This window comes from Euprymna scolopes, chromosome 30, assembly GCF_053919585.1.
Source record: "Euprymna scolopes isolate OS-2025 chromosome 30, ASM5391958v1, whole genome shotgun sequence".
NCBI lineage: Eukaryota > Metazoa > Mollusca > Cephalopoda > Sepiida > Sepiolidae > Euprymna > Euprymna scolopes.
In genome coordinates, this window is record NC_136511.1 from 6,138,310 (window position 1) to 6,159,375 (window position 21,066).

Sequence of the window (21,066 nt, forward strand, 5' to 3'; positions counted from 1 at the left end):
ACGGATTTGAAAAATCGTAATCAAACTTCTCCACTCAATTACAAAAATTATAATTGATTAAAAGTTATTAATAAGAATCAATATTTATTTGTTTTCGTTGTAGAAAGAAAGTTCAGTGAGAAATGTTAGGAGTATCTAAGAGAATAAGTTTATACATTTGTTTTCAATAAGATGATGATGGAATTTACATAGAAAAACAGAAGAATGTTTGTTCGTATTTTGAAAGTCCTTGCAGAACAAGGAAAATTAATTAGATCCTATATCAAGTAAGTCAGAGTCGATAATTTAAAGGACGTGAATTATCCACAGGTTAAAAAAATGGTAATCCAAACTTTCTCACTCAATTACAAAAACTACATTTAGTTAAAAGTCATTGATAAGAGTCAATGTTCATTTGTTTTCATTGTAGAAAGAAAGTTCAATGAGAAATGTTAGGAGCATTTAAAAAGAATAAGTTTATACATTTGTTTTTGATGAGCAGACAACAATGTGAAAGAGTTAGTGCTTTCCGTGTGTGTGCGTGTGTGTGTGTGCCTTGGTATCATAGTCGTATGCTTATGACTGTATGTGTATGAGTTAGTGTTAAAAATGCATAATTAGTTTTCCCAATGCACAACAGAGAAACAAAGTGAAGATGGCATGAAGTAGATGCTAGTTCTGTTGTGGACTTTTGCTCAAATTCTTTATTGAAGGAAAAATTTGCCCTTTCATGCATTCGAGGTGGATCAAAATAGCAAAGTTGATAAATTTAGAAGGAAGCGTCAGATTAGTTTAAAACGGTTTTATCTGTTTTTATTAATTCAAATGGATTTATGCGTCAAGCTTTAAGTGTAGAAAAGGTTTTAAGCATTTTCATTTTGGATACCGAAAGGTAAACTTTGTCACTACAAAACCCACACTGTAGTAGCCAACATGTAACTCACATCTGGTATGAAATAAAAATCACGTTAATCTACATAGTAAGTATGTACAAAATGTTCAATTACAATATGAATTGGTGGTGAAATTGGTTTGAATTATCATATGATACAACATAATATTAAATGTCATATGATACAACATAATATTAAATGTCATATGATACAACATAATATTAAATGTCATATGATACAACATAATATAAAATGTCATATGATACAACATAATATAAAATGTCATATGATACAACATAATATTAAATGTCATATGATACAACATAATATAAAATGTCATATGATACAACATAATATTAAATGTCATATGATACAACATAATATTAAATGTCATATGATACAACATAATATTAAATGTCATATGATACAACATAATATTAAATGTCATATGATACAACATAATATAAAATGTCATATGATACAACATAATATAAAATGTCATATGATACAACATAATATAAAATGTCATATGATACAACATAATATTAAATGTCATATGATACAACATAATATAAAATGTCATATGATACAACATAATATAAAATGTCATATGATACAACATAATATAAAATGTCATATGATACAACATAATATTAAATGTCATATGATACAACATAATATAAAATGTCATATGATACAACATAATATAAAATGTCATATGATACAACATAATATAAAATGTCATATGATACAACATAATATTAAATGTCATATGATACAACATAATATTAAATGCCATTATAAAAACAATGCATAGCGAACATTCAAGGACGAATTTCTCAGTATAAAAACTTAATTTTAGGTGAACCTTACAATGCTAGATTGTTCAACTTCATTAGAGATATAGAACTCCCTTTGTTAATGGTAGAAAGATTAGCAAAGTTGCAAACAATATGGAAGGATTGTGTATTCAGAAAGTGCGCATCCGTTGAGGATTATGCAATCAAGTACAAAGTTAATCGCCTTTATGTCTAATGGCATATACATATGCATAGGCAATAATGTACACAGTTAATCACCTTTATATAAATGGTATAATCACATTGGCACATTAGTTTGTGTTGGATCACCAAAGTTAAGCAACATTGAGTCTGGTCAGTACTAAAAGGGTAACTATTTAGGAAAACCAAGCACTGTATGTGAAAAGACAATGCTCATTCACTTAAAAATAAAAAATCTAACCTTGTCAAAATTATCTTTCCTGACTGAGATATAAAATAGGGTTATGTTGGGGTAGCACCCCTACAGATTCCTACGATGGATTATTCCTGAACCAGTTTCTGCTAACAAGTCGTCTGGACCTGAGACTCAAAGGAAGTGAGTCATAACCTTACTTTGTCCTTCCAGTTGAGTGGAGTTCCCACTCAACCAATATACATTTCTATATTTTCTGTTAAAATTTATTTCAGTTTCCAAGCCTTCTCTGTCTTCTTTCAACATTAAACCATAACATGTTATGGTGACTGTTTGTGATTTCGATAATCCCTGCCCAAAATTTATATAATTCTCTCCCTGTGCTTGCTTTTGTATTGAATTGTATATCAATTAAAATATCCAAGCTAACAAGCATTGGAAATTATGATGTAAAAAAACAAAACAAAAAAAAAAAACAGCATCCCCACCAATGAAAAAAAAATCGAAAGATTTGTGATAGAAAAAACTTGTTTTTACAAAAATTTATTATATAAGCTGAGAGATAACTGACAATATGGCGATAACTTCCATCTATATGATATTCCACTTGTTCCTTCCCCATGCGTTACACTTTGAAAAAGGCTAAAATAAGATTAGAGGTGCGAGTTCCACAAGAGAAGCGTTGATTTAGTTTTAATAAAATATGCATCAGGTGCGCTTGAAAGCCAAATTACAACACAATATTATGAAAATAAACAAATATTTTACTTCTTTGAAATCTATAAATCAGTAATTTAAATTATTAATAAATTAATATTAATTGAAATTAATTATCATTAATTTCAATTATAAATTTCAAACAAGTAAAATATTTGTTTATTTTCATAATATTGCGTTGTAATTTGGCTTTCAAGCGCATCTGATGTCTATTTTATTTTAAGGCTAAAATAAGTTTTTTAAGTTCAAACTGTTTAAAAACTGATCAAATTCACAAAATTTTGCATTAAAAAGGCTAATCTGGCAACCCTAAATAAAAATATGAGTGACCTCCCTTTGATGTAGCCTCATTTTCAAATATCATTATAATAATATATAATCATTGTTGTAATAGTATGAGAAAGGAACTTGTAATTTAGACATGCAGCGCATCTTCATCGAAGAAAGAACTCGGTGAAATGTTACATAAAAAAGAAATAAACAGGGCACAAAAAAAGAACATTGTGTGCCAAGAGGTGCTGGACTGAACGAGTAAATTAAAGATTGTCTTTTACAATGTGATTTTTTTTATTTGTATTGAACTATGTAGCACAATATTACTTTCTGAATATTTATTCGTACTTATTTATTTCATTTGGGTCAGTTTTATATTTAAAATACAATGGACACTATTTTCATAGAAATATTAATAAAGAAAAATAGCAGCTTTATCAAAACCTGTGTTGATTAAATACATTTCTCGTTCTGTGGAACTTCCACGGGTCATGATAGTACTAAGTAATCATGTTAACACACTAGTTCACGTTAGATTACCTAAATTAAGAAACGTTCAGCTTATAAATTCAATATCGTCCTCCCTTCAAAAAGAATTACATGGCTCTAATCTTACATTAGTCTTATGGCGATGTATTGAATTAACAAATATGTATTCTCAGTCGATTATCATTAAAAAAAAAAAATAATAATAAATAATGATGGGACGATTCTAAGAATTTTTCTTGATTTCGAGAATAACTACTGATTTCATTTCTTTTCAAATTTCTAAATATTTCGTTAGTTTTCTTTCTTTCTTTTTTTTTGGGGGGGGGGATTACTGTAAAAAAAAAAAAAAAAAAAAAAAAAAAGAAAAAACCCTGTATAAAGTGTGTACATATTTTTGCAAAATTAAAAGTACACTGGTGCGGGGGGGGGGGTACATTACGGCTATTTCTCCATACATTATAATTATTTTTATTATTCAAGGCATGTGGACTTGATCTTATCCTGGCTATACTATTAATAAAAAAAAAAAAAAAAAAATGCTCCACTAAGGTTGCTCTTGTTCTCTCCAAGCTCTACAACAAATGTCTTACCGAATCTTGCTTTCCTGACTGTTGGAAAACTTCTTCTGCAGTACCAGTTTACAAAAGTTTTGGAGACAGAACTGACCCACTAACTTATCACCCAATTAGCCTCCTCCCTCTCTCCACTAAATTTTTTTAGTCCTTAATTAATCAAGCACTAGTCCTCCACCTCACAGATTCTAAACTTCTTTCTGACCAACAATATAGATTCAAGCAAGCCTAATCTACTGCAGATATCCTAACTGTAATCTCTGAACGGATATACAATGCACTGAATAAGGCAGGGGACGCTAGGGCAATAGTGCTAGGCATATCTAAGGCCTTTGACAGGCTATGGCATAATGGTTTTCTCATGAAAATTATATCATGTGATATTACACGAATGTTTAACAATCAAATCTTTAAGAGAAAAAAAAAAATCCAAGTTGTCTTTGATGGCCATACTTCAAAACAACATAATATAAATGCAGGTGTGCTTTAGAGGTCGATTCTTGGACCTTTATTATTCCTCCTATTCATAAATGACCTCCCTGATGAAATTGTCTCTGAGATGGGTATATTTACTGATGACACCATGCTCTATAACAGACACAAAAGAAAACAAATAAACTAACATCTAAGGAAAGCAACTAGCCCTGACGGCATCCCAATTATAGTGTTAAAAAAGCTTCAACCAGAACTTGTTCCCATACTTACGAAACTGTTTAAGCGTTGCCTTAAGGAGAAGTGCTTTCCGACTTCCTGGAAAACCTCATCAGTATGCCCTGTTTTAAGAACTCAGGTGATAAGTCATCTCCCTCTCAGTACAGACCAATAAGTCTCCTGTGTGTTATGAGTAAGTTGCTGGAATCCATATTAAATAGAGAAATAGTCAACCACCTCAGCAGAAATAACCTTCTTAGTGACACGCAATATGGTTTCCGTTCTGCAAGATCTACCGCAGATGTGCTAACGGTTATATCTCATAGGATTAGTGAATCTCTTGACAAAGGCTTCCTTTCTAGGACAATTGCTCTTGACATATCAAAGGCCTTCGACAAGGTATGGCATAAGGGCCTACTTCACAAGATTTCCACTACGGTATAACTGGAAATGTTCTCTCTATCATTAAATCATTTCTCTCTGATAGGCTCATAAGAATAGTTATTGATGGACAAAAATCAGAGGCCTGCAGTATTAATGCTGGAGTCCCTCAAAGGTCAATCCTGGGCCTAACTCTCTTCCTGATCTACATCAATGATTTCCCTAAACACATACTTAAATCATTCGTTGACATCTATGCTGATGATACGACCATCTACGGCAACACATCAAAGGCTGTAAATGACAAAGCTCTCTCTGATTCTCTCTCCTCTGATCTCGAGCGCGTGGTTCAGTGGGGGAAGTTACCTTTAATGCATCTAAAACCAAACTCCTATCTTTACATCATCAACGCTCTGATCCCCATCTGGCATCAATTGAAATGGATGGATCTCATCTAGGAGAAGCCCCATGTATTGTCAAGCTTCTGGGTTTGACCTTCACTCCTGATCTGAAATGGAACACGTACATCAAGTCTGTTGCCAAGGTCGCTGGAAAGATGGTGGGATCCTTCTACCGCTCCAGAAGATATCTCACTACTGATGCAATTCTCTATCTATATAAAAGCCAAGTACGTCCAAGGATGGAATACTGCTGCCATATCTGGGCAGGAGCTGCTAAAGACAGCCTATCCTGTCTTGACAGAGTACAAAATAGACTTCGTGGCTTAGTGGGGGATGCCCTTTTCTCTTCCCTGCAACCTCTCTCCCACAGAAGAGACGTTGTGAGCCTATCTTTGTTTTATCGTTATTTCCATGGCAGGTGCTCGTCTGAACTCCAATCTCTGGTCCCCCCTCGCCAATCTTTTATGAAAAACACTCGTCTAGCTGAATCCACTGTCAAAAACTTTCCCCACTCTTTATCTATGCCTAAATCAAAACGTAGATTCCATGAACAAAGCTTCTTTCTTAGAACTGCATGCCTGTGGAACTCTGTTCCGTTTGCCTGCTTCCCACCTGACTACAACCTGGATGTCTTCAAGTCCAATGTAAACAAATTTCTGATGAACTGCCCCCTTAAGTAGAAACTTTATTAAATCTCCACACTAATGTACTGTACTTACAATAACCCTTATTCCTGAGTGGCTTCCGGGCCTTGATAAGTGGTGACCACCTTGTAAAAAAAAAAAAAAAAAGAAAAAAAATCTTCTTTCCTTTAATAATTACAGGAAATCTTCTCAACCACTGATAAACATGGCTAATGATACTCTACCTGAAAGCTGTAAATAGTTATAGAGTTCTTTTTGTTTTTTTATTTTTGATTAGCATAAAAACTTTTCTGAACAGTGCATACATTTTTGCAAAATTAAAAGAACACTGGGGGTGAAGTACATTACAACTATTTCTCAAACATAGTAACTATTATTTCTCTAATCTTTTCCCCATAATTGATATAAAAAAAGGTAATCTGATAAATTCATTGTGAAATTTCCATCAACATTTTTCACTTGTGCCGTTTTTTTCCCCTTATTTATCCATTTGCACGATTTTACCCGCGCCATTTTTACGATACAATTTCTTACAGTTGCCATTCTTACCAAATTCATTATTATAGTATATATTTTTTTGTTTTTTCTGGCAGTGTAAATATAATAAATGCTCATCGTTTTATCCTTACTATTAAGCGACAAAAAATTAAGCTTTAAACAAAAGCATAAAAGTTTAAATCTTTCCCATTTCGATATCTCAAAAATTTTTGATTTTTCCAATTCTGATTAATCGTCCCAACACTAGTATTATCATTCAGTCATCAACAAGACAAAAAAATTATGCAGAATAAGGATCATGCTATAGTTGAAATTTTCTGAGCAGTTTACATAAAATACCAGAAAGTGTATAAATGCTAAGCTAATGAAATCGCAGCAACAAAAAGAAGAAAAAAAAATCACACAAATTATCAAGAAAAAAATGTGTTGGTTTATTATTAAAAAATAAATGTCGATCTTGACCCCCACCCCCACCCCACCAAAAAGCATAAAAAAGAAAATCATAAATAAATTTTTCATTCATTTATTTGCAGACTGTAATCCTTATCTTCATAGTAGTTGTTGTTTCACCACGTTTCGGCCAGCTCATCCTCTGGCCTTCTTTCTTCCGGTGATTAACCGCAACAGGATAGGAATGCCGAGTCTTGTAATTGTATCCCCAGTAATTAATGCCTTCCACCACGTTTTGGCCACCTAAACCTCTGGCCTGCTTTGGATAGGATTGAAACTGCTATCTTCAGACAATGCTCACCTGGAACCGTAAAGATCCAGCACCTCTATCTACTCTACCACGGGCCCAGAAATGTGATCAACGTTGAATTTTTTGTCTTATAAATCCAAGTTTCCGTTCTTATCTGGTCTTCCATTGTGGGGTCTATACCGAATGGTATTATTTTTAAAATTATTTTATTGGAATCTTCTGAAATGAGTAATTTGTGTATTTATTTATTAGTAGATTGTTATCCTCATCTTCATAGTTGTTATTGTTTCCCCACGTTTCAGCCAACTCATCTTCTGGCCTTCTTGATGTGATTAACTGAGACGGGATAGGAATGCTGAGTATTGGAACTATATTCCCATTAATTAATAAAATAAATAAATACACAAATTACTCATATCAAAGGATTCCAATAAAAAAATTTAAAAAGAAAAAAGTTTTTGTTTTCTATCAGTTATTTGTTAGTCAAAAAATATTTATTCATGGAACTTACCTTACAATAAGCATTTTTTTTTTTCTTAATTAGAATTTTAATTTTCTATGAAAAAAATCCAGAGCTGAAAGATCCTTGCAGATATGAAATTCGCAAAGCTAGAACAATTACCTTTGATTGATTTCTCAATTCAATCTATAGTTGTATAAGTGATGCACCTTTATGTGCCCTTAGGGTTGTTAGCGGCCTCTCCAAGTAGCCCATCCTTTTTAACTGAGTTAAATCAAAAATTTCGAAGAATAGTGATTATTTGTATCGCCATATTGGATGAAAGGTTCTTATATAAAATTCATAACAGAAACTGAACCAAATTAGTAATTTCTTTTACCAGTTCCTTACTAGAAATTAATTCAAACTCCCCATAATGGGGATTCATCCACAGAAAGCACGAGTTTTCAAGAATGCTTTTTGCAGAAAAAAAGTCGGGAAAAGTTCCCTTTAATTAGAGATGAATGTAACACATCCTTTCACATCGAAAAACTAAAACTTTGTATTCATTTGAAATGCCTGTATTTATAAAAAGGAAAAACCGTTCAAAAGCGACTCTCAAAATACAACAGCGGAATTGCTCCAGACAATTCCAACATTTCTGAAAATTTCATAAAAACTGATCCCTTCATTGTACTTTCTTTATAAACAACAAAAAGAACATTGCTTGCATTTTTCAATTAATTTTTCATTGTATTACTTTCATAATAACAGAAATAATAGTTTTCATTGTATCACTTTCATAATAACAGAAATAATATTTTTCATTGTATCACTTTCATAATAACAGAAATAATATTTTTCATTGTATCACTTTCATAATAACAGAAATAATATTTTTCATTGTATCACTTTCATAATAACAGAAATAATATTTTTCATTGTATAACTTTCATAATAACAGAAACAATATTTTTCATTGTATCACTTTCATAATAACAGAAACAATATTTTTCATTGTATTACTTTCATAATAACAGAAATAATATTTTTCATTGTATCACTTTCATAATAACAGAAATAATATTTTTCATTGTATCACTTTCATAATAACAGAAATAATATTTTTCATTGTATTACTTTCATAATAACAGAAATAATATTTTTCATTGTATCACTTCCATCATAACAGAAATAATATTTTTCATTGTATCACTTTCATAATAACAGAAATAATATTTTTCATTGTATCACTTTCATAATAACAGAAATAATATTTTTCATTGTATTACTTTCATAATAACAGAAATAATATTTTTCATTGTATCACTTTCATAATAACAGAAATATTTTTCATTGTATTACTTTCATAATAACAGAAATAATATTTTTCATTGTATCACTTCCATCATAACAGAAATAATATTTTTCATTGTATCACTTTCATAATAACAGAAATAATATTTTTCATTGTATCACTTTCATAATAACAGAAATAATATTTTTCATTGTATCACTTTCATAACAGAAATAATATTTTTCATTGTATCACTTTCATAATAACAGAAATAATATTTTTCATTGTATCACTTTCATAACAGAAATAATATTTTTCATTGTATCACTTTCATAATAACAGAAATAATATTTTTCATTGTATCACTTTCATAACAGAAATAATATTTTTCATTGTATCACTTTCATAATAACAGAAATAATATTTTTCATTATATCACTTTCATAATAACAGAAATAATATTTTTCATTGTATCACTTTCATAACAGAAATAATATTTTTCATTGTATCACTTTCATAACAGAAATAATATTTTTCATTGTATCACTTTCATAATAACAGAAATAATATTTTTCATTGAAAAAAATCAGTCCACGTTTGTGTGAAAAAACAACAAAAAAAACAACTTTCGTTCACAACTTCCGGCATTTTATGTAAACTCCTGGGAAAATTCCGTTGATAGCATGGTCCTATTTTGCATATGTACCGATTCCCAATCCAATACCCATATCTCAAAGTTCTGGGATTTTTTTTTCTGAATCCTGATTCCGATTAACCATCCTGATACTAATATTATCATTCAACCATCACCAAGAAGAGAAAAAAAAAATAAACTAAATAAAAACCAGACATAATTTCAACGGTCATAGGACGATGATATAGTATTAATCTGCTAAGTCTTGTTGAAAAAAATAAACAGAAAAGCAAATAAAATTTTTTAAAAAACTAATGATCATCAATCATTTTCGCATTAATCTGTGCCGATATGACTTCTGAATGTCAAAACAAATAAATTTAAACGGACATTAAATAATAAAACAATGTCAAACTTCATTAAGGCGAACATAGTCAATGAAGGAAACATTCACAAAACTTTTGAAAAAATGGAGATGCGAAAATTTGTAAAATTTAAAGAGAAACAGGTTGACATAAATTCCCACATTAAAATCGGGAAGTTATCTTTAAAAAAAAAAAAAAAAAAAAGATGTTGCCTCCTGGATTCCCACATGTGAAGTGAGGAATCGTCTGGAGAAAAAAAAATCCAGGCTTCCAACTCTGGAGTCCGTTTGAAATAACTCAAATTAAATTCCTCTATAAATTGCTGACACCCAAATCCAACTCAATCCCAGTACTAATGAATATTTTAACATGTAATTTTTATTATTAAATGAAATAGGAAATTTTGACCATTTTCTTATTAAAAGTGCATAAAAAAAATAAACTTAATTTATTTTGTTTCTGATTTTTTTTTTTTTTTTTTTTTTTTAGAAGATTGCTGAGATGTATTGTTTGGATTATTCTGACTACTGTTCTCATCTTGAGTGTTATTCTCACAACATTTGGCCGATGTAACCCCAACCTTCTTCAGACGTATCTTGACAGCATTTCTTATTGGTGAATGGTGGAATGTGTTTTTTTTTAACAAGCCATTGTCATTAGAAATCAAAATATGTGATGTGTTTATGAAACAGAAAGCGTCGAGTCATTTGCATTTTTCGTATTAATTCAGGAAACATATCAAATCAGTATGGAGCTGAATTAATACGAAAATAGAAACAACTCGATGCTCTTTTCGTTTCATAAACACATCACAAACTTTCAATTTTAAACAAAAACAAAAAAAAAGAATAATAAAAAAAAATTCTTTCCATCATTCACCAATTGTCAAGATACACATGAAAAAGGTCGGAGGTTAAATTGGCCGAAACGTTATAAGAATAACACCCAAGATGAGAACAGTAGTACGAACAATCAAAATAATTCATTCATTTTGTTTGTTACAAACGAATAAAATTCATGAAGCTACAGGGTAGAATGATAAAAGTGTCGCCCTAAAGAGCTTTATTTTAAAACTAATGTACAAGGATAGTTCTTTTTTTTTTTAAAGGGATGAATAACATCTTTCTGTGAGGGTATATCAGGCCAAAATGGGGAACATACCTTCTTCCGTCAGTTGGTCTTGACTGACGGTCAGTAAAAAGCTGTAATGAAGGAATGACAATTGACCCTTGGGTTAGATTTTATGCAACTTTATTTCCTAATGTTCCCCATCTTGGAGTTTCACATTTCTCTTAATCTGTACATCTTGCTATAATGCGTCTATTAATTTCAACAGACCTTAAGAGACAAAATCTCTCAAACCAGCCCCCATCCACTCTCTAACTCGTCCTCACTATGACTCCATAATGTGTATATATAAAAACGATTTCTTTGTTTCAACTCTGATGTCAAATTTGTACGTTCCAATCTGGTTCATTAGTTACAATATTAAATTCCACTACAATTCAAACTAATCATTTTATTTTCCAACATTCACTTTTTGTTATCGACATTTTCTCTGACTATTTCCTATTTCATAACATGTACATTTCTATACAATAATAATAATAATAATAATAATAATAATAATAATAATAATAATAATAATAATTTGCTCGCTTAGGTGACTTGACGATGCCCGGAAGTGCTAATATATAACATCAGGCTTGACTATGTTTGTAAATTCGTGCCGAAAAGCTATCTTACCTCATGGTCACTCTCATGAATAGTGTCTTCTTTACTGATGGCTGGAAAAAACAAAAACAAAAAAATATCAAACAATTGTTTTACAACAGAAATACTTTCATAGTGTTTATTTCCTTAACATCAAAACATTTTTTTGGACATTTTAAAATAGCCAACAAAGCAAAAATAAAAGTGAAAAAATAAATATACTGCAAATAACTGTTACCAAAGGCAAGATAAATTACTCTTCTACCTACCTAAATAAGATTTTATATGTATTTGAAAGCATTTATTTACTCTGAAAGAAAAATAGCATCATAAAAGAAAAAAAAAATGGTGATCTCATTACAGCCATATTGACCCTTGGTAAGGACTCAAAAATCGAAAATTAAATAACATACCGGTAAAATATTACATTTTTACATGGTTGGTGACATTTATTGGAGGGGTTTCCTTTGATTTTGAAGTGAATAAACGCTTTAAAATAAGTTAAAGCACATAAACACTGTCCAGATAGGTAGAAGAGTTACTAATCTTGCCTTTGGTAACATTTATTTATTGTATATTTAATTTTTTAACTCCCTTTTTTGTTTTGCTTTTTTTCTGTTTTTACTTTACATTCTTAAAATGTGTACATTCACAGTTGGTGTTCGTTTTTTTTTTTTTTTTTTTTAAATTACAGCAATTATTTGGAGACCAAACATCATCATCATATTTAGTTCAACATCTGTTTTAGGTACTAAAATGTGTTGGATGGCATTAAAAAACAACTTTTTAGGCTGCCTTCTGTCAAGTGACCTTGCTACTTCAACTCTTCTACCAATCCTACCACTTGCATCCATTCTTTCATCACCATATTTGATTTAAGGTCTGTTTTACGTCTTGCTGGCATGTGTTGGACAGCTTTTAGAGATTGGCATTCTCGCCAACTGATCCTGCTCCCTCAACTGTTCTACATCTAATGTTAGACGACTCCCTCCCATGTTTCTCTTGGTCTTCTCCCATCAACTGATCCATCTACCTCAACTGTTTGACATCTACAAACACTCATATCATCTTCACCATCGGCTTAATGTCCATTTTACATGCAGGCCTGTGTTTGACGGTTTGTAAAAGCTGACTTCCAAACTAACCTGCTCAGGTCTTTAGTTATTCCTCTTTCTCTTAAATACATCTTAATCACTTTCGTGCATATTTTCGCCTCTTCCAATATTTAAAAGGACTCTGAGGCAGAGAACGCACGATTCATGATGCACACATTGAATTTCTTTTCCTTTGATTTTAATAGGATTTAAATAAATAAAAGAATGAGAGGACAAAGAGGATCTATTATGACATCGCAATGTATTTTGACTTTCTGAAATCCTTTGACTTTGCAGTATTTGCAAAAACACGATTATCAATCAATGTCAAGTTATTATATATTTAATAATATATACATAAATGCTGACCCAGTAGGTTATGAAGTTTCTTTGAGAAGTGATTTCTACAAACGCCTCTTTTTATCACTTCCTAGTAAGTTTTAACATCAATGTGTGAACTCAAGGTATTTTCAACCAATGAAAATCGTTTCAAACCTCAAAAAGTCACAAGTATATGTGAAAATAGTAAGCCAGTGCAAAGTCAGAAAATTTTATAAGACCTGGTCAACAAAATCGTTTTTTTCCAGAATTCTTAAGTCTGATACACTCCAGAAAGTTTGCTCATCTCCAAATTCCTCTGTGCCTTTGCATACCAGAAGAGGCGAACACTAACAAGAACAAGGTAAACTAATGCACACACATACTCAATGCCACGCTGCCAAATACTGACATTATTAACACTATGAACATTTTCACTAGTAACTACTTACTCAACTTTCTTCACTAAAAACATGTTTACACGATAAACATTTTCATTATTGAAAGTAGATTCTATATTCTTATCTCTTGTATGAAAATGTTTTGTTATAAAATTCTGTTTTTCTTCTCAAGTTTGCATTTATAAAATTTTGTTTATTTTTTAGTTAGCACTTGCTAACTGGTGACCCATTTATGTTTTTATCTATTTTTGTTTTCATTCACCAATTTAACTACATGTATAATAATTGTTAGCACTGTACTTGGCACTTTTCAAAGACACTGTTATCGCCAAAATACACTATCTGAAACCAGTGGCACAACATTATTTATTTTTTGATTTCAAAGACTGACTTTCAAGACTGACTTCACATTTTTTTTTTTTTACAATGGAAAAAAAATTTTTCAATTAAAAAAAACATGATTCATAAAAAAGCATAAAAAAATTTACCACAAGTCTTGTGTTAATGATGTAATCTTTTTGGGGGGGGAGGAGGGCTGTGTTAAAAAGAAATGAGTTTTTGTGAAATGGTTTTTATCATAAATTAATTAGTGCCAAAAAGTCATGGTCACACTGACACAGCCAAGAAAAGATGAAGGAAAATGAGAGAGGAAGAATTAATTCTTAAGATAGAATTGAAGTGAAATAAATTATACACACACATTATACACACATACACACACATGTATATATTGACAATAATAATAAAATTACAGCCATTATTTGCTATAAGAAATTTAAGGTTTAAAATCTTATAATAAAAAAAAAACAACTCCTCTCCAATCTTTAAAACATTAGAAAGAACCAATGTTATCTTTGAGTTTAAATGCCCTTTGAGAAAATGCAACTCTCATAATAATAATAATAATAATAATACAACTAATAACTACATTGGTTTTGCAACCATCATCCTATCCTACCACATCACTCTGCATCTTGTAAATTGTAGCTCAATTTACCAACATCTAAAGAAAGTTAACTACCCCATTCCTATTTTACACAAATTCTAGTTAATAACAGTAAAATAATACATTCCAAAACAAATTAGAAAAAAAAAACCCTAAGAATATTATCTACATCAAAACTCAACAATCTAGGATTAATAATATTGGAGATAAAACCGGTAATAGTATTTTAAAATGCTTAAAGAAATGCAATTCTATCCTGTGATATTAATTTTGGCATCAGGGAATTCAAATTTTTAACGTGTTATTGGAACAGTGTTAAAATGTTCTAAATAGTCTAACTGATTTCGTGCACCCATTTCACAGCTACTTTTTGAAATTCTCTTTTATCCAGATTTTTTGATGATGATTTAATGAAGAATAGAAAACGTTAGTGATACATATGGAACATACAAAAAGCATTTTCTGTCGTTTCTAGCAACCTGCACAGTTTGATGTGTGTGGAAACTGTACACAATTATTTGCAGTGAACTAAAGATGCGGAAGATTTGTGTGAAGTTTATCTCAAGAGTGCTCCAACCAACAGACTACTTGACTAAAATGGGCATCAAGGCAGTTCCTCACACTTTCTATAGTTCAGACCTTGCTCCCTGTGACATTTGACTATTTCCTAAGCTCAAGGTAAACCTTATGTCGTTATGAGACAATTGAGGAGATGAAAGAGGCTGTGATGAGGGTCATTGACATGCTCACACAAGAGGATTTCCATAAGGCATTCTAAAAGTTGTTGGAACGGTACAAGTTTATTGCAGCCAGAGGAGATTACTTCGAAGTGGACTAGAGTTTCATGTGTGTACTATCAATATAAGTGTTCGTACGAAAAAGGTCTGGAAACTTATTGAAGACACCTTGTATTTGTTTTTACAGCATTCTTTTAGTTTGTTTTCTTTTTGAAAACGAGAAGTATATGTATATATATGTAGATTTATAATATATTTATGTAGATTTATAATATATAGAAGTATATGTGTATATATGTAGATTTATAATATATAGAAGTATATGTGTATATATGTAGATTTATAATATATAGAAGTATATATATATATATATATATATATATATATATATATATATAGAAGTATATATATATATATATATATATATATATATATATAGAAGTATATATATATATATATATATATTTATGTAGATTTATAATATATAGAAGTATATGTACATATATGTAGATTTATAATATATAGAAGTATATATATATGTGTATATATGTAGATTTATAATATATAGAAGTATATATATATATATATATATATAGAAGTATATGTATATGTGTATATATATATATATATATATATGTAGATTTATAATTTTAATATGACTATCATCCATTTGTCTGTTTTTCTTCATACATTATGTCACTTAAATACTTCGGCATTCTACATGTTTTTTTTTTTTTTTTACATGGAGGTCACCACTTATTAAGGCCCAGAAGCCACTCAGGAATAAGGGTTATAGCTGTTCGAGGGAAGAAACTATTAGAACAGAAAGCTTTCTGGCATTTAGGGACAACAACAATGAAGGGGTGAGATTTTATTGCTAAGCGGGTTTGTCAGGGATATGTTCGTCGAGGGGGTACAGGTGAAACAAGTTCATCAGAACACATTCCATTAAAATATTTGTAAAACAGGCACAGTGATGCAACATTGCGACAATGAGACAGGGGCTGGAGCTTAGTTGATAAAGTGGGACCAACTGGATTGACAACTCTTTTTTGGACTTTATCTAAGAGGTAGAGAGGTAGGTGCACCAGCCCAGATATGGCAACAATACTCCATGCATGGCGAATGGTGACCTTTTAAAAGTAAAGGTTACTCTCAGGCGTGAGTAGTCTTCTAGCTCAATAAAGGGAACCCACCTTCTTTGCAGCAGCCTTTGCAATGTCCTCTATGTATTTGTTCCAGTTCATATTGTCCGCAAATGTTAGGCCGAGGAGTTTGAAGGTAGAATTTCCATGTAGGGTGCTATTTGTCATGTTTTGATAAAATTATTCATTACAAGAGATGGAAGGTCATAATTAAACAACAGTCGCTCAGAAGAACAAAGATGTAAGCGTGACACACAAAATAACACACACGCTATCGTATTAATATACAGATTACTGCATCATTACATAAAATATGTACTTTGAAGATTTCATGAATTGATGAAATCTTCTATTAATTGTAATAAGACAGGATGAGTTACTTCCCTTGACTTCATGTCGTTTGTTCATGTATAAACTTGAAATTTATTATATCAATATATAAATTGTTCATATGTTAACGTCTCAAGTCTATTTGTACCAGTTCTTCTTGGTGTAAAAAGAAATGCAAATGCTATGAACGTGCTACACAATGAACATTTATACGAAAAACAAAAAAACAGGATTCAATCATTATTGTAAAAAATTGGGAAGAAAAGAAAAATATGTAAATGATTGAATTTTTATGTAAAATAAATCAATGATATCGATACTATTAAATTTGATCTCATGAAAATCTATGTTCGTGAGACAAGTACGTCCAAGGATGGAATACTGTTGCCACATCTGGGCAGGAGCTGCTAGAAAGGACTTGTCCTGCCTTGATAGAGTTCAAAATAGACTTCGTAGCCTCGTAGGAGATGTCCTTTTCTCTTCCCTGCAACCTCTATCTCACAGAAGAGATGTTGCGAGTTTGTCTCGTTATTATCATGGAAAGTGTTCGACTGAGCTTCAGTCTATGGTCCCCCCTCACCAAATTTTCACAAAAAACACTCGTCTAGCTGAAAACACTATCAATAATTCCCCCCACTCTTTATCTGTGCCTAAACCTGAACATAGATTCCATGAACAAAGCTTCTTAGAACTGCACGCCTGTGGAATTGTCTTCCGTTTTCCTGCTGACTACAATATGGTTGTCTTCAATTCTAACGTAAACAAGTTCTTGATGAGCTGTTCCATATAAGTTAACAAATTTACCAAATTGATTACTATATTGTCCAATTTCTACTGTACACTCTTAAACCCTTATCCTCGAGTGGCCTCTTGGCCTTGATAATGTGGTAATACCTGTGTAAAAAATAAAAAAGGCAGAAACAATTGTTTGCAAATATAAGCATTTTTTGAAGGCTATGTGGAACCTAGGTTTTACATTGTTATATCTTCTGTTATGTAAAGGGCAGTTGTCCGTGTGTGTATGTATGTTTGTATGTATGTCCAGCTAAAACTAAAAAACTTATATCACATAAATCTGAAGTTTCTGTTATCGGCATTGGTTTCCCGGATATTTTTTTTATCAGAACTCTTTCTAGAAAGACATTGGAGATTACGGAGGGACCATGTGAAGGTTGCTAACATCCTAAGTGATTTCTGTGGAACGAACTGGATTCAAACTTAGAGCACCCAGATTATCAGTCTTTATCGTTAACGACTAGACCATCAATTCCCAGTTAAAAACTACAAAACAAAGATCCACAAAGTTAGTATATCCTTGATCAGTGTTGCCATGGATGAATAATATGTAAAAATTAGAAATAAATTATTCTTTAACTGTAAACCGGTGCAGAACACATCAGGCAAAGTTGGGTTTCTAAACATTTTATGTATCAACTAAAGGGAAGTAACTGATTTTTAATTGAAGAGTTATTTCTCTTCTGTTGATTAATTCCTGTAGGAAACTATTTTAAAAACATATCTGCATACATGTGTGCATTTTCAGAGAGAGGAATAAGCTGGGCAATAGGGAAAGAGGTAAGGTAGAAAGGGGAACATGGGGAAGAGGTAAACAGATAAGTTTTAATAGAAACACTTTACACTTTTGCCCCAGTCAATGCCAGATAACCCTGCTAGTATCTATATATAAAGCAATAATCTTTTTTTAAAATGGATTGAGTACTTTCAGTTATCAGGATCTTAAAATATTTAAACAAATGAATAGCTCCGTTTAAACACGATATAATTTTCTTCACTATGTCAGATTTGATAGCAACCACATGGTTCTAGGTTTCTGAATTTGCTGCATCTAGTCACACTGATGAGTTGCAGAGATAACAAAACGTGTGTGTGTGTGTGTGTGTGTGTATATATATATATATATATATATATATATATATATATATATATATATATATATATATATACTAATTTTATATAAGAGCAAATAGTTAATAAAACATGTTAAAAAAACACTTTGAAAAAGAGTTAAAAGCATATTTAATCTGAAAAGGAAACACTTAATAAGTGGATAGTCCTTAATCCACCGAGTTTCGAATAAATACGTTCCTTCTCATCAGAGGGTAGGAATTAGCAAAATGCGAGATCGGATTTTGCATACAAAAGTATTTAATGAAACTGCAAGTCAAAGATCTTACTTGATAACAAAAAGTGAAGCAGAGGGAATATGGTGAAGAAAAAGGTGATTTCACGTGAATGGATAGCCAGGTGAAAGGAAAAGCATCCAATGACGGTAAAATCCAAAAATGTAAATCCAAGAAAGTTAATTTAATTTTCCATTCGCACAAGTAAAATCCAAGGAAATCGTGTAATTGGAAGATGGTCCAAAATAATTCAAAAGGCCGAAATTTGTGGAATAATTTACTTATATATATATATATATATATATATATACATATATATATAAAAACACGTCTAGTTACACGCACACGTATATGTTTGTGCATATATATATATATGCACAAACATATATGTGTGCGTGTAACTAGACGTGTTTTTATATATATATATATATATATATATATATATATATATATATAAAAATGCACATACTGTTCACCCCTCTCCTTTAAATTAATGCAGAGGTTTGGAATTTTAGAAATTTTAAATCTCTTACATTAATGCATAAATCTGTAATCCGATAAGTATTCTAAAGAAATGTTTGACTTGCATCTGTGTGTGTGTATCTGTATATACATTATATATATTACACACACACACACACACACACACACAAGGTGGACCGATAAAAGCAACGCTACACCTTTTTTTAAAAACTTTTATTGAAAAAAATCAATTCAGGTAACTTGATTATGTAATACAGCTGACATCTTTTCAATGTAGCCACCTTCAGCCTCAATCACCGTCTCCTGTTGCCACACCCAAGCTCTACCAGCGGCCACCTAATTGCACCAGAGAATCACCACATTTTTCAGCACATCCAATCACACCTGGGTGTTGACTCCCAAGCAGACTTCGAAGATATGAGGTAGCATGATGTGGCCCTCACTTGAAACCACACCAAAAACCATATCTGTGGCCGGAAACTTTGTTTTCATCATTCTGGGCATTTTAAGGGTGTTGGCAATGGTTCTGTTGTCATAGGTTGGATTGGTAGTGAGCATGAGTTGTACAGTGGCGCATCTCTAATCTCGCTCGTTGAACATTGTGTCACTTTCAGACATGATAGAAAGCTCCTATCGCTCTAGGGATTTGTACACAATTGGCCAACTAGTAGATGGTCTGCAACAAAAAAGAACTGGCTTTTATCAAACGGAAATGGAATCATGTTGTCCTTTCTAGTGCGACAATTTGATCGTTCCATCCTGTATACGCAGATGTATTTTTTGCACGCATATGCATATAGTGGCACATAAGCTATATTATGTTGGCGGATGAGGACTTTTGGTTCTTGCCAACCAATTGTCCGAAACATTAGCATGTTCAGTGTAGTGACTGTGTAATATTTGTGCGTTCTATCCCAACCATTATCAATGGACCAGAGGTCATCTCGTCAGCATCAGACAAGGCCAAACTATTTGCAAAGAACTTTGCAGCTAATTCTACCCTATGCGACGAAGGCCATCAACTCCCCATATTTCCTCCTATAACACAGAACACGCTAGGTAACATGCAAATATCTGTCCATAAGATCGCCACGCTAATCAAGAACCTTGATTCCAGTAAAGCAACTGGCACTGACGGCATCCCAATTATAGTGTTAAAAAAGCTTCAACCAGAACTTGCTCCCATACTTACGAAACTGTTTAAGTGTTGCCTTAAGGAGAAGTGCTTTCCAACTCCCTGGAAAACCTCATCAGTATGCCCTGTATTTAAGAATTCAGGTGATAAGTCATCTCCCTCTCAGTACAGACCAATAAGCCTCCTGTGTGTTATGAGTAAGTTGCTGGAATCCATATTAAATAGAGAAATAGTAAACCACCTCAGCAGAAACAATCTTCTTAGTGACACACAATATGGTTTCCGTTCTGCAAGATCTACTGCAGATGTGCTAACGGTTATATAACGGTTATATCTCACAGGATTAATGAATTTCTTGACAAAGACTTCCTTTCTAGGGCAATTGCTCTTGACATATCAAAGGCCTTCAACAAGGTATGGCATAAGGGCCTACTTCACAAGATTTCCAGCTACGGTATAACTGGAAATGTTTTCTCAATCATTAAATCATTTCTCT

The 21,066-nt window shown here is 31.7% G+C and overlaps 1 protein-coding gene across 4 annotated transcripts in view; it reads right to left on the reverse strand.

Moving 5' to 3' along the window:
- The window catches only part of LOC145254643 (cyclin-dependent kinase 14-like), a 659,020-nt gene that overhangs the window by 117,216 nt on the left and 520,738 nt on the right, over positions 1 to 21,066 (reverse strand). For all 4 annotated transcript variants that reach the window (XM_080113265.1, XM_080113264.1, XM_080113263.1 and 1 more), the window contains exon 3: positions 11,874 to 11,914. In XM_080113265.1, coding sequence (XP_079969391.1) covers positions 11,874 to 11,914 — 41 coding nt within the window. The remainder of the gene's footprint in view (positions 1 to 11,873; positions 11,915 to 21,066) is intronic.